Here is a 14240-nt window from a genome sequence, read left to right as displayed (position 1 = left end):
CTGAGGAGGGAGTGTTTCCAGTTTAGGGCATGTTCCCTCTTACTTTGGCAAAAAATGCCTTCCTCTTATTGTAAAGCCTGTTAATTGCAGTTATCCACCAGGCAGGTTTGCAGGTTTGCTCTTCCTTAAAGAGCTTGTTTTGATCCTGTCAGGTATGGCCGTGTCAAAACAGTTATACAGGTGTCTTTGTATTATAAATACATATGTACAGAATTTAAATTATATACGCGTGTGTGTCGTGCTGTGTGTGTATAAATGCATGTGGGTCTACATTCCCCTCTAGCATACATTATTTCATACTTTCCAAACACATGGGTATCTGATAATATAGCTGCATGATGTAATCAGCATAGTCATTCATATATTAGTTTTATTTTTATAGCAGCCTGTAAAATAATAGCTACAACATAGAAATCTTCATGTATATCTTCTCCTGACTAATGCATTATGTGCGTGTGTGTAGGCACATTAGTTCTTTCCAGTCTTTGATATTACTACTTTGCTAACTGTGTGTGTGTGTGTGTGTGTGTGTGTGTGTGTATGCAATACAAATCCAAAATAGACTACCACAGCTGAATAAAACTTTAATAAAAGGATGAGTGCTGTCGGGTACACCCCCCACATGGGGCGTGCAGGGGGTACTGTGTGTTGCACAGTAGTAGCAGTTCCAGAATTGTGGTGAATGTTCAAATTTTGTTGAATTCGAACATTCACCACTTCCGTGTTCGACTTTTTTGTCTGTCACTATTTTTGTTTTCGTTTCTACAGTTCATAGAAAAGATAATTTGCACGAAGTGCGATCGCTAAAATGATAGTAAACCTATATATAATATATGTGTATATTGGTTCCCTTTGAAATCGTTGCACACCACACTTACTTTCCAGGAGAGGACAGATGATGTTCCAGGAGTTCATTCTTCTGTACTTAAGTTTTTGTCTCGCTGTTTTAAGCTTCAGCGATGTGGTGTGCAGTGTTTTCAAGGGGAACCATTTGTGTGTGTGTGTGTGTGTGTGTGTGTGTGTGTGTGTGTGTGTGTGTGTGTGTGTGTGTGTGTGTAAAGAAGACTGCTCCAAATCCTCCTAATATAAAATCCTAATGTAAAATGTTGGTTTAGAGTACATACACAAAACAGAAAAATCTTGAAGTGACTCAAACATGCAGTTAGAATAATAGTTATAGTGTTCACTTACAACTCTGAGTTAACAGAGCCCACGTTCTTTTCCCTTTTCATAAGTCATGTTGAATGTAGCTAAAAAAAAAATGTAAATTTATTCTTTCATTGTAGTAGATGGTGTTCTTTACAAGCTAAAACCAAATGGATAGATGTAATATTTGCGTGTCAGATGTTTGTTATGTTAGCTGTTATTTTCAGTATTCTTTATATAATGTATTTCAATAAGAAAGCATATTCACTTGGTCTTTTTTCTTTTAGTTTATATCCCACTTAACTTATACATTTACAAGGCTGATGGTGTTTGCAGTAGACTGTATGCATTACTCATTATGACCTTTGTACTGTACTTCATATCTTACAGTGGCACATGTATGGACCATGTGGTAACTGCAGCCTGTCTGCATCAGCTGGCTCCATTACCTGCTCCACAGGAAAATATAATCTGATATTGCTAATCCTCATTCATTCCTTACGCATGGGTATCGGTTCCGACCTCAGAACCGAGCCGGCCATTTTTCAAGCTCGCGTCAGCCTCAAACTCTCGAGCTAAACTCTTACCCACAATCCCCCTCTCCCTGTTACCTCAGATTTCGTTTGCCGCGTTTCCATTCGGTCGTGTCAAGCTGCTTCTCTTGAGCTAAGTACAGTTATTTGTTGTTTAATAGCCATTTATATTACTTTTCTGTCAGAAAAGTTCCTATTTCATTGTCTCTTACCCTATCGTATCTAGCGACCATATTTTCTTCATTTTTTTCTTCTCTTTTCTCTACCTTTTTACCGCGAGGTATTCTCCCCTTACCATCGTTGGTAATCCTTCCCTTTTTCTCATACCTTCGGGTATTCTTTTGTACCATTGCTGGTACCCTTTTCTGCTTTCTAATGTAGCTATCATGGCAGATAAGAAAGGTAGTTCAGAGTTTAAATGGTGTTCTGATTGTGGACACAAACTACCTACTTCAGATGCACACTTTTTGTGTGTTTATTGTTTGGGGGTGTCCCACTTATCTGTTGACCCGCCCTGTACTATTTGTGAAAACTTTTCAAATAGAACTTTGTTGGAAAGGAAAAGCAAGCTATTACTGAAGGGACTTCTCATAATTCCGTGGTGGTGCAGCGGTAGCGTTGTTGCCTCAGAGCAAGAGGCTCTCCCGTTCAATTCTCGGCTTGGGTTGGAGTGCCTTCTGTGTGGAGTCTGCATGTCCTCCCCGTGGTCGAGTGGGCATTCGAAAGACATGCTTTGAATGGGCGTGCCTTCATTGAAGGTTGGGCATCAGGCTGGCAACTCGACACCATAAAAAAAATCAACTGGCAATCATTAGCGGACCGGAGTTTCGCTGTGGCGACCCCTAACCGGGAAAAGCCGAAAGACAAACAACAACAACTGAAGGGACTTCTTAAATCTCCCTTTTCAGAGGCTGTTTCTGGGTCGGAGGTCTCAACCCCTCCTAGAGCCCATAAGAAAATGTTGGATGTTCCTACCAAGGCTAAATCTTTGCCTTCGTCCCTGGCTGGGGACTCCCGCCAACCAAAACCTAAAAAGGCTAAAGTTTTGGCTCCGGAGCTCACTCAGTCAGCCCCAGTGGTTTCGGTGCCTAGACCTTCGGCACCGAGGCCTTTGGCTCCATTAGTGATCTCAGCTCTGTGTTCTCCTGCAGCCTTCACTTTATCGGCACCGAGGGGCTCCTCAGTACAGACTATTACCACTGTATCGGCACCGACCGTTCAGTCGGTGCAGATCTTGACCATGTCGGCTCCGACATCTTACTCGGAACCGACACCTTTATTGTTGACTCCAGTTTTGTTGGTTCCAGCTTTGGAACTGACAACCACTTCGGCACCGATCCCTGTGTCGGTGCAGACCATGATCTTGGCACCGATGACTTCTTCGGTGCAGACACCCATAGTCCAGTCTCTCTCGGCACCATTGTTCTCAGTGCAGACTGGTGAGATGGGCACCGAGTTTGCCTCTTTTGTGGACTGGCCTGTTTCTTCCTCAGTCTCCGTGAGGTCCACTAGAAGTCTTTCCGAACATGATGTGTTGTGTCTTGTGGATCAGGTGCTCCTGGCCAGAGGTATCCCACCCCCCCAAGAACTATCCTTCCTTGGGAGGTGATCACTCGTCTCCAAAGACTTCTTCTTATTCTCCTCCTTCATTGCCTTTGAAGTCCATGGATATAGCACAGTCTTCCCCTTGTGCGGTTCCCTTTATGGATCTCACTAAGGAACCGCAGTTGCCTTCATGGCAGGAAAGTTTTGCTATGACCTAGGATGTCAGTTGTGACACGCATAGTTTTCTGCTCCACAGCCATCCAGGGACTCCGGGTCGGCAGGCTGAGACACTTATGGGAGGGATGACTCCTGTCCTAGACATTTACTCCTCTTAAGGTGGACCAGCCTTCCAACTGATGGAGAAGGCTTTCGCTGCTGCTGGCGATACTGGACTGTCTATCCCTCTGCCCTCCTCTGGTACACTGGTTCCACAAGTCACACTGAGAGGACACCGGGTGCAAGGGCCTCAGGACATATTCCCACAGGAAACCTTCTTTCCGCCGTCTTCCCCAGCTTCTCCTGCTGAGGAAGTCCACCAGAAAAGTTCATATAAGAGGAAGCACATGGACTCCACAGAGGAGTCCCTCACTGAAGACACAGATGTTGATGAGGGGGAAGGATCCCCTTGGTCACCCTCTGAGGTATCCTTTGGTGATCCCCTCGAAATCCTGAAACAAAAAGGTGATTGCAGTCCTCTAATCCGACCTCTGAGGAATATGTGTTCCTGCAGGCCTTTTGTGCCCAGCCCCCTACCTCCTGGGTTACTCCACCTGCCGATGAACTTGTCCGGCTTATCTTGCAGCGTGCTTGGAAGGCTCCTGACACCGTCAAAGCTATTCCCCGGAGGCCAGATAAGATTTTGTCCCCTCCTGCTTTGGATCCCCATTGGTCAAAAGGTCTTCCTATGGATGCTTTGGTGGTGGCGGCCGCAACAAAAAAGGATCTGGCAGAAAAAGAAAGCCATGACTGTCCGTCCACCTAACAAAGAGTCCCGGGCCCTGGACAGGATAGGGAAGCGCACCTTTGCATCAGCGACCTTTACTGTCAGATCCCTGAATTATATGGCACACTTTACCAGGCTTCAAAGGGATCTGATTTTTGAGCTTTCTGAAACCTTGGCTGGTGCCGTGTCTGATGAGTTCCGTGACAAAGTGGCCTCTCAGCTGGCCACCATTGAGTCAATATCTAACTCCTCTATGCGACTGATATCTCATGCATCAGAAGGAGCAACTAGAGCAGCGGGTTCAGCTGCGGTCTTGAGACAACACGCCTGGATGCGCTTGTGCAATTTCATGGAACCCTTTAAGGCTTCCTTTCTTAATGCTCCCATTGAGGCCTCCTCGTTGTTTGGACCCAAAGTTAAAAGCACACTGGCCAGATGTGAGCAGGATGGTAAGACCCTTTCTGCTGTAGGTGTCCGTTATTCTTCCCCTCAATGTGCTTTCTCCCGAAACCAAAAGAGTGGGAAGATATAGTTCAAGAAATCTCAGGGTCCTTTCCTTGACACACAGGCCAAGTTCTCCCCTAGAGGCAGAGGGGGTCCGTATTACCAGGGTCCCAGGGATTCTTTCCCTGGTCAATCCTACCAGTGCTCTTAAAGTGCGGCCCAACTCCTTTCCTCTGGAGGTGGTTGGGGGATGTTTCTCCTTGTACCCTTCTGCCTGGCTAACCATCATCACTGATTCTTGGATACAAAGGATTATAACCAGAGGTTATCATATCCCCTTCGATCTTTGTCCTGTCCCTTCAAAAAACCTTCCCGACGTTCCACCCAGTCAAAGGGAAGAAGCAGCACTAGAGATAGAAGAGCTGCTAAGAAAGAGAGTCATCCAAATAGTCCCTCCAGACCAGATAGGATCCGGATTCTACTCAAGACTGTTTTTGGTGCCAAAGAAAACCGGGGACTGGAGACCAATTTTGGATCTCAGGTTATTGAACAAGTTTGTGAAAGTACAAAAATTCCGGATGGTCACAATACAGTCCAGCCTCCCGCTTTTGGAAAAAGACGATTGGATGTGATCGATAGATCTTCAAGATGTGTACTACCACATAAAAGTGGACAGGCCATCAAGAAGATTTCTGCGCTTCCGTGCGGGAGCCAGTCACTACCAGTTCAGAGTACTGTCCTTCAGACTCTCTACAGCCCCCAGAGTGTTCACAAAGTGCATGGCAGTTGTCACAGCTCACTTGTGACTTCAAGGATTCCAGGTGTTTCCATACCTAGACGACTGGCTCATTTCCGCCCCCACCAGACATCTACTGGAAGAAGCCCTGGCATACTCTGTCCTCGTTGCACAAAGGCTAGGCATAACTATAAATTGGACCCCATCTCAGTCGACAGAATTCATAGGGGTTATCTTGGACACAAAGAACTGCAGAGCTGCTATTCCAGAGCACAGAATTCTAAGGATAAAGCAACAACTGATTCCAATCCTTTCAAGGGAGAAATCCTTGGCTCACTCGGTTCTACAGCTGTTGGGTTTCATGGCAGCCTCCATCACCATTGTCCCCCTGGCCAGGTTTCACATGAGGCTTCTACAATGGCTACTGCTCACCCAATGATATCCCTTTCAGCATCCTCTTTCAACCATGATTCGAGTAACCCACAGGTGCAAACAGGATTTAAATTGGTGGATGACACGCAATCTGTCACAATGGTCTCGCCCCTTCTCCACCCAGCAGCCCAAGGCCACAGTGACTAAGGATGCCTCCCTGATGGGGTGGGGGTGGGGGGCTATGTCAGGGACAGACAGTCCAAGGCACTTGGTCCGAACTGGAGGCCCATCTGCATATAAATGTTGTAGAGCTGAGGGTGGTGCTTCTGGCATTGCAAGCATTCCCTCCCCCGCTCCTGTCTGGGACAATTGCAATTCAATGAAACAACATGGCGGTGGTCTGGTACATCAGCAAGCAAGGTGGAACCAAATCTTACCCTCTTTGACGAGAGGCCATGAGGATATGGCAATGGGCGATAGCTACCAACCGTTTTCTTCTAGCAACGCACATATCCGGGAGTTCCAGCGTGGTAGCAGACAGACTCAGCAGGTGCATTCTTCAACCTCACGAATGGTCCCTGAATCCCTTGATAGCAGTGGAGATCTTCCACTGCTGGGGCCATCCTTGCTGCGACCTCTTTGCATCCCCAACCAACTACAAATGCAGCAATTACTTCACTCTGATTCCCCCTCCGGGACATTCACCCAGGGATGCTCTAGTCCATGATTGGCCCTCGGGTCTTCTTTACGCATTCCCACCCTTTCTCCTCATTCCCCAATTTCTGAAGAAAGCCCGTCAGTTGAAGAGCAAGGTGATCCTCATAGCACCATATTGGCCTCAACAGATTTGGTTCCCCTTCCTTTAGCCTCACCTACTAGATCAACCATAGATTCGCCATCCAACCCCAGAGTTGATCTCACATCCACAGAACCTGATTCAGCTCATCTTGAACAGTCTGAAGCTCACGGCTTGGCTACTCCAATTCCCTTGATTGCCAGGCAGAATGATCTTTCTTTACCAGTACATGACATTCTCATTGCATCTCATAAGTCTTCCACTAGAATTACTTACCAGAGCAAGTGGAAAAGATTTACCTGTTGGCTGAAAGATAAACAAGTAGATCCCTTGTCAGCACCAGTGTCGATAATACTAGACTATCTGGCCGACCTTTTCCAATTGAGTCTATCGGCCTGTTTCATTAGAGTTCATTTGGCTGTAATTTCTAATTTTCATGAGGGTGTCCAAGATTCCTCTCTTGTGTCCCACAAATTGTGCAAGACCTTCATAAAAGGTGTGAATCATCTGAAGCCACCTTTTAGAGAACATGGGATTTATCATTAATTCTACAAGCTCTGACAATGCCACCTTTCGAACCAGCCTCTTCTTGCCACCTCAAGCACTTGTTATGGAAAACCTTGTTTTTGGTCGCCATTACTTCTGCCAGACGTATTTCTGAGCTTCAAGCTTTATGTATCAAGAGTCCATACTTGTTTTTTCATAGAGATAGAGTGTCTCTGAGAACTAATCCATTATTTCTGCCAAAAGTGATCTTTGAAATGTCCATTAATCAAACCATTGAATTGCCAGTTTTCTTTCCCAATCATTCAAACAGAGGAGAGTATTGCCTACATACCCTAGACATCCACAAGCAAATCTGTTTTTACTTAAACAGGACTAGGTTCTTTCGTAAATCTGACCAGTTATTCTTGGCCTTTTCTGGACCTAGATTAGGATCTGCTGTTGCTAAGGTCACATTAGCTAGATGGTTGAAGGACTGTGTGACCTTCATTTATACACAATATAATATCCAGTTGCCTACTACCATGAAAGCTCATTCAACAAGGTCGGTGGCAACTTCTGCTGCCTTCCATGCCAGAGCTTCTTTACATGACATCTGTGCAGCTGCAACTTGGGCTATGCCTCATACCTTCTTCAATCATTACAAATTGGATTTGGCCTCCAGGGGAAGAGCATCTTTCGGTTCTATGGTGCTCAGGAATCTCCTTCCATGAGAGCCTCCGAGGAATAGAGGTAGCAGGGGACTCTGTCTCATGCGTAAGGAATGAATGAGGATTAACAAGATCAGATAAAGAAGTTGTGTCTTACCATAACATTCCATCTGTATTGTTGATCCTCGTTCAGTCATTACGACCCTCCCTCCTTCCCCCTCCTGTAGCTTCTAGTGCATCTCACCATCCGGTTCTCTTAGGTTATTTGACCAGAGGTCGCCTCTACCTTCTTTGACTTGCAAACTCAATCTGAGGTAACAGGGAGAGGGGGATTGTGGGTAAGAGTTTAGCTTGAGAGCTTGGAAAATGGCCGGCTCGGTTTCGAGGTCGGAACTGATACCCATGCGTAATGACTGAACGAGGATCAACAATACAGATGGAACGTTATGGTAAGACATAACTTCTTTTTCTATTCTCTTTACACAGATCATTGTTTTGTTCGTGTGTAATTTTCAGAGGATATAAAAATGTGCTGATTTTCTAGCTGCTTGCCGGCTGTATCATATACATATGCATCTTCTGACTGTATTTAAGTCATTTATTTTGTTTTTTCTACATGCTGCTTGCCGGCTGTATCATATACATTTGTATCTTCTGACTGTATTTAAGTCATTTATTTTGTTTTTTCTACATGCTGCTTGGCTGTATCATATACATTTGTATCTCTGTATCATATACATTTGTATCTTCTGACTGTATTTAAGTCATTTATTTTGTTTTTTCTACATGCTGCTTGCCGGCTGTACCATATACATTTGTATCTTCTGACTGTATTTAATTCATTTATTTTGTTTTTTCTACATGCTGCTTGCCGGCTGTATCATATACATTTGTATCTGCTGACTGTATTTAAGTCATTTATTTTGTTTTTAAGGAAACGTTGTAGTACTGACATGCTAACAGAAAAACAACATCTTATCCTTTTGTAGAGTCAGTCTGAACCATTGTTAGATATGCTGTTGTATCCGCCATTCACAAATGCGCAGTTATGTTGAAGTTACAGGTTTCAGTATTTTTCAGACTTTGTAAAGGCACATTTAGTGACAAACAGCTTGTTCTAGAGTCACTATTGTTTTCTTGTTTGTCACACAGTCTTATTGCTGGTAATGCTTTATGGGGATTGTGTTGTGTTGTGCAGAACAAGCACACGTTGTATGCAGCATTTCATTAGGCACCACACAAACTCACTACCCTATGCTGTGCACCTCCATGCTTCAGGTATGGTTCACTGTTGCCACCTCTCCCACCTTTGCGCTGGTACTTTTACATGTACACAGTGCTGACACTCTGGTATCATTGTAGTGCACTGTGCTTCACCCACATTTTATAAATGTAGCCATCTGTTTCCTTCAAGGTCCAGAATTCAGTCTGCAAGCCAAGGATACATTCGGGGATTTCTTCTGTTTTGTTCTGATTCTTGTTTATTGTTACAGTGTAGAAGAAAGTACATTTCCTGCTGATGGGAAAGAGACTGCATTAATGTACTTTTGGCAACAGTTGTTATCACATTGTACCATTTTCTTGGAAAGTTTCACTTTTATGTGTATAATGGTTTCAAGAATTATTAAATAAATCCTTTGTACTTTCAGATACCAGAAACCTTTGAAGATGTTGCTGTCAGTTTTTCAACAGAGGAGTGGAAAATGCTGAGCAGCTGGGAGAAAGAACTGTACAAAGAAGTGATGTCACAGAACTATGAGCACATGGTGTCACTAGGTAAGGGGGGATCGCACCAGAACTACACAAGGAAGTGATGTCACAAAACTGTGAGCACATGTTGTCACTAGGTAAAGGGGAATCATACCAGAGCTACACAAGGAAGTGACATTACAGAACTAAGAGTACATGGTATCACTACGTAAGTTTATACCAGGGTTTCAGACTGAAGATGGTACAGAGTTATGAGCATATGGTGTCACTAGGTAAAGGGGAATCATACCAGAGGTACACTAGGAAGTGACATTACAGAGCTATGAGCATATGGTGTCAATTATGACAGTTGTCCCAGGGCTATTCAGCAAGGTGATGGCTGCTACTTCTGAGCAAATTAATTCATTAGATCAGAAGGAGGTAGCAGATCTACAGAGGGACATGATGGTGTGGAACAGTGAGCAAATGAATTCATTAGGTCAGACGGAAGTACCAGATCTATAGAGGGACATGATGGTGTGGAACAATGAGCAAATTAATTCATTAGGTCAGACGGAGGTAGATCTACAGAGGGACATGATGGTGTGGAACAATGATCAGATGGTAAGGAGAATGATGGGGCTTGTAAATATGTTTGCTGTCTAGAACAACTTATACCTCCGTTTTCTTTATGCAGATTAAGTTGAGTTTCTAGTTTACTTTATGTCTACTGTATCTGTTTGTACTGTATGTATTGATCTGTCAATGTTACTTTGTTCTACTTAAGTGCTGCGTCTGCTGTTTTACCCTTATGGCCAGAGTCAAACCTGAAAACAGTCATTAGAGCAATCTGTTTACTTAGCGATTGAACGTGAAATAAATAAATAAATGGTCCCAAAGCTACACGGGAAGATGATGGTACACTACTTTTAGCATGTCATGTTATTTGGTGAATACATTGGAGCCGGAGCTACAAAAGACACAAGAAGATTATGATACAGAACTACAAGCACATGGTGTCATTGGATCAGCACACAGGTGGTTATGATACAGAACTAGAAGCACACAGCATCATTGGATCAGCACACAGGTGGTTATGATACAGAACTACAAGCACATGGTGTCATTGGATGAGCATATAGGTGGTTATGATACAGAGCTACGAGAACACTGTGTCAGTGGATCAGCACACCTGTGGTTATGATACAGACCTACAAGCACACAGTGCCTTTTGATAAGCATGCAGGTGGTGATGATATAGAACAATGAGCACACAGGTACTAGAGTTACACAAGGAGGTGCTGGTGTATAACTTTAAGCACATTGTTCCATTAAGTAACTAGGTTGGCTGCAGAATTATACATGCACATGGCTTACTTTGGTAACAGGTATGTTCATATACCTCAAAAGGAACAACTTTGAACGTCAGCTGCCTTGAAGCATATTCTGGACCTTTAGGCTAGTGGAGGCATTGCGTTTTGTTTGTGTGCTGTCCCCATGTTCTGTGGATATCCGGTATTGATTGTGTACATTAAGGGCCCTGCTCTGCACTTGTTCCATGTATGTCCACTATCAGCGGGGCGCAGCAAGAGCCTTGCCTTTCACATGTTCCACGTATGTCCTCTAGTGGCAGGGCACATCAAGGGCCCTATTCATCTAATATTTTGGCCCATTATCTGTCAGTTGTATGGCTTCTTTCTAGCAGATGTTGCTCTGTGGGAACAGATTGCAAAAGCCTTTCGTTCATTAGTTTGTGTGCGTGTGAGTGTACACGTGCACTCCTCTACTAATGTAGGGTTTAATTAATATAATCTTGATCCCAGACAAATGTTCATGAACAGTAGAGCAGGCATAGCATTTATGAATGGATGATTTTCATTACTGAAGGGAAGAAGTAAATCTAGTGGTCTGTTGCAAGAGTTTGTTGTCTGCACTCATAACTGTTTAAATGTTTTCTCAAATCCTGGCTTGGTTGTGGGGCACAGATGTAAAATGCTTGATGTTTTCTTAAATGAAGGTTGTTCATTCTTCTGGTGCAGATTGCTTGCAGTTACCTCAGACAGCTCTCACACTGCTTGTAATGTCCTTAGTACTTGGATTGTATTTATACAGTTTGTTAAATCTGTATAGACAGCCTCTAACCCTTTTGAAATGTGCAGTAGTTACCTTCAAGAAAATTATAACTTGACACCCAGTCTGATGGTGCAGAGGGCTCAAGTCCTGATTGCACCCAGGGTCACCTGTGTTGGATTAGTAGCACAACTTCTTTAGGAACCAGGCAGGGGAGATCAGATTCAGTGGCCTGTGCTGTTATACATCCTAAGGCAGCCTAGGCCTGCAGCCATGAAAACCCATCAGAAACAGTTCTGACACCACCTTACTTGAAAGGAGTCTGACTGAGCTAGCAGGCTGTTACAGTGGAGGCCTGAGTAAAAAAGCTCCATACTTTCAGTAGCAAGTCACAGGGCTAGATACTGACAAATATCCAGACCCTGGCTGGCTTGTTGAAAAAGTTACAAAGCCATCTTCACTGCTAAAAGGAGTTATTTTCGTAACCTCCACTAAAACAATCACCAAAGACAACCAATAAAACACTCAAACATAAAAAAAAAAATTCCTCAAGCAAATCCAACACTTCTTCACCTCCTGGCCAGCTCCTAAAAAAGAAAAAATTCTGGGAAAGATGCCTTCAGCCCTATCAGGACTTTGACTCTTTCTGCTCTGCCTGCCTTCCTACCTTCTCCTCTCATCTTACTGACACTGATAATGCCTTCTTCCATCTCACTACCGACAACACTTCCAACCCTGACTCTGAAAAACCCCTCCACAAACTGTAAACATCTTCACCCATCTCTTCCTAAACTTCAACCTATAATTCCTTCAAAAATTCAAACCTTTCCAGCACAACTTCCTATCCACCAACATCCCTTGCTATTCCTTCAGCAGACCAACCTCAATAGCCATATCTAACAAGAAACCACCATCAGAACTCACCACACAACCATTCAACACATCTCAAAACTCTAAGACATCACACTCTCTGACATTGCCTTGTCCCCACTCTCTACTCAACTATGAACCCATGTTCTCTCAAATCCTCTAATAGCCACCAAAAAAAGCCTCACCTTTGGAAAACCAACCATCACCACCTTATAAACATAACATTCTTACTACTTGTTTCAACTTCTTTATAACTTTTCTCTTACTACTCTGACCTCTCCTCACCCCTTATGATAGTTGACCAACAGCTAATGCTCACTTATCCAACCTATCCAATCTCCTTAAACTCTTTACTTAATTGATATGATTAATAAAACTCTCTCTTTCCTCTCCTTATCCCTTTTCTCAAAGCCTTTCCAAGTTCTCTCTGTCGTTTCTCGTTCTCTTCTCTCTGAAACAATCACCTATTCTCTCTATCTCTCTCTCCTCATCTTATTCTAATCTCTCTCTCCCCTCCTACCTCCTCTTCCTCTTCAAGCGACCTACAGGCAGCTTCTCTCACGCCTACACAAGGCATTCTAATGCGCTACATGCAGCCATACGATACACTAATTTGCTCTGCGCAATCGACTAAAACTAACTCCAAACTAATTAGATATATTGAAATTAAAACTTGTTCAAAAAAATATTGTTGGTAACCTTTGCGCTAAAAAAACAAACTCCTAAAACTCAAACCTAACTAATAGATCCTGCACTAGACTTCACTATATTAACTAATAATGGAACCATTATATCACCCCATTACACAACCCTGAACTGCCTACTGAACCCAATAACCAACACTTTGACTGTCAACCCTACAATGACTGTAACATGACTGTCAGGAAAACAATCTCCTCTTATCGAATTTAACTCTTTCCTGCCTCTCACTACCACTTACTGCCCCAGCTCCTCCCTCATCTCCACTCTCACCTGCCTCTTCTCTCCATCTACCACTAAAAAAACAAAACACTCAAAAAAAACAATCTTACCACCTACAATAACATAGCCAGATTTGTTACTACTGGTTTGTTTTTAGAACACATCTTTGTTCAAATCTAACTTTAACTAAAACTTCACTTCTAAAAACACTAAACTACAACCTGCAGTTCTCCACCCAACTTACAGTTGTCCAATAGCCAAATACCAAAACACTAAATACACCTCTATCTTCTACACAAACACTAATATCCTCACTCTCAAAACTCCCTTTGCCTTGCTAGCAAACTTGGCAAAAACCTACCCTCCTCTCACTGACTCTTGGGTCAAAACTGAAATCAAAATACCTTGGAAACTACTGAACTGATTACTCTCTACTTTGTTTAAACAACTTTGAATCTAAAAAAACTTAGAATCTAAAAAAAAGAATACTGGATGTCCCTGTGATGTGTCTGATTAAATGTTAATTTTTTCTCTTCCACTTCTACCACCCACTTCTCCCCCCTTTACTGGCCTTCCACCCCTCCTCTCACTTTCCCTCCCTCTTCTCCTTCTCTCTCCTCTCTCTCCAGAACTCTTATATTATTTATATTTTATTTACCTTCCTCTCTCCTGCCTCCCCTTTTTCTTTGCTAACCCCCTACTCTCACTCTCTCTTCTCTCTCTTGTAATTATGCTAAAGATGATAGTATTTAGATAGTCCTAGTAGTGGTATTCTTTGTCTTGTAATCTAGTTTAGGTTTGTTTTTTTTTTTTTTTTTTTTTAAGTTCTTTTTTTTATTATTTATCTGGTTCTAGAAGTTGTATTGATGTTAGAATATTTTTGTTTTTTAGTTTTGCCTTCTTTTTCTTTTCAAGATGCATTGGTTGAAGTATTGTACAAGTGTAAGTTGTGTTACTTTATTTTTGTTATTTTATCATTATATTATCTCTTATGACCATATGTAGACTTTTTTTTTCTCCC

General features: G+C 43.0%; 1 protein-coding gene across 1 annotated transcript in view; it reads left to right on the top strand.

Moving 5' to 3' along the window:
- Positions 1-14240, top strand: part of LOC122815976 (zinc finger protein 570-like) — a 251465-nt gene that overhangs the window by 97115 nt on the left and 140110 nt on the right. The window contains exon 2 of the mRNA XM_044088860.1: positions 9319-9445. Within this exon, the coding sequence (XP_043944795.1) occupies positions 9319-9445 (127 nt within the window). The remainder of the gene's footprint in view (positions 1-9318; positions 9446-14240) is intronic.

The sequence above is a fragment of the Protopterus annectens genome, chromosome 11.part0 (assembly GCF_019279795.1).
Source record: "Protopterus annectens isolate FY-2018-M chromosome 11.part0, PAN1.0, whole genome shotgun sequence".
Taxonomy (NCBI): Eukaryota; Metazoa; Chordata; order Ceratodontiformes; family Protopteridae; genus Protopterus; species Protopterus annectens.
Note: the sequence above shows the minus strand (reverse complement) of the source record. Positions and strands in the feature narration are given on the sequence as shown.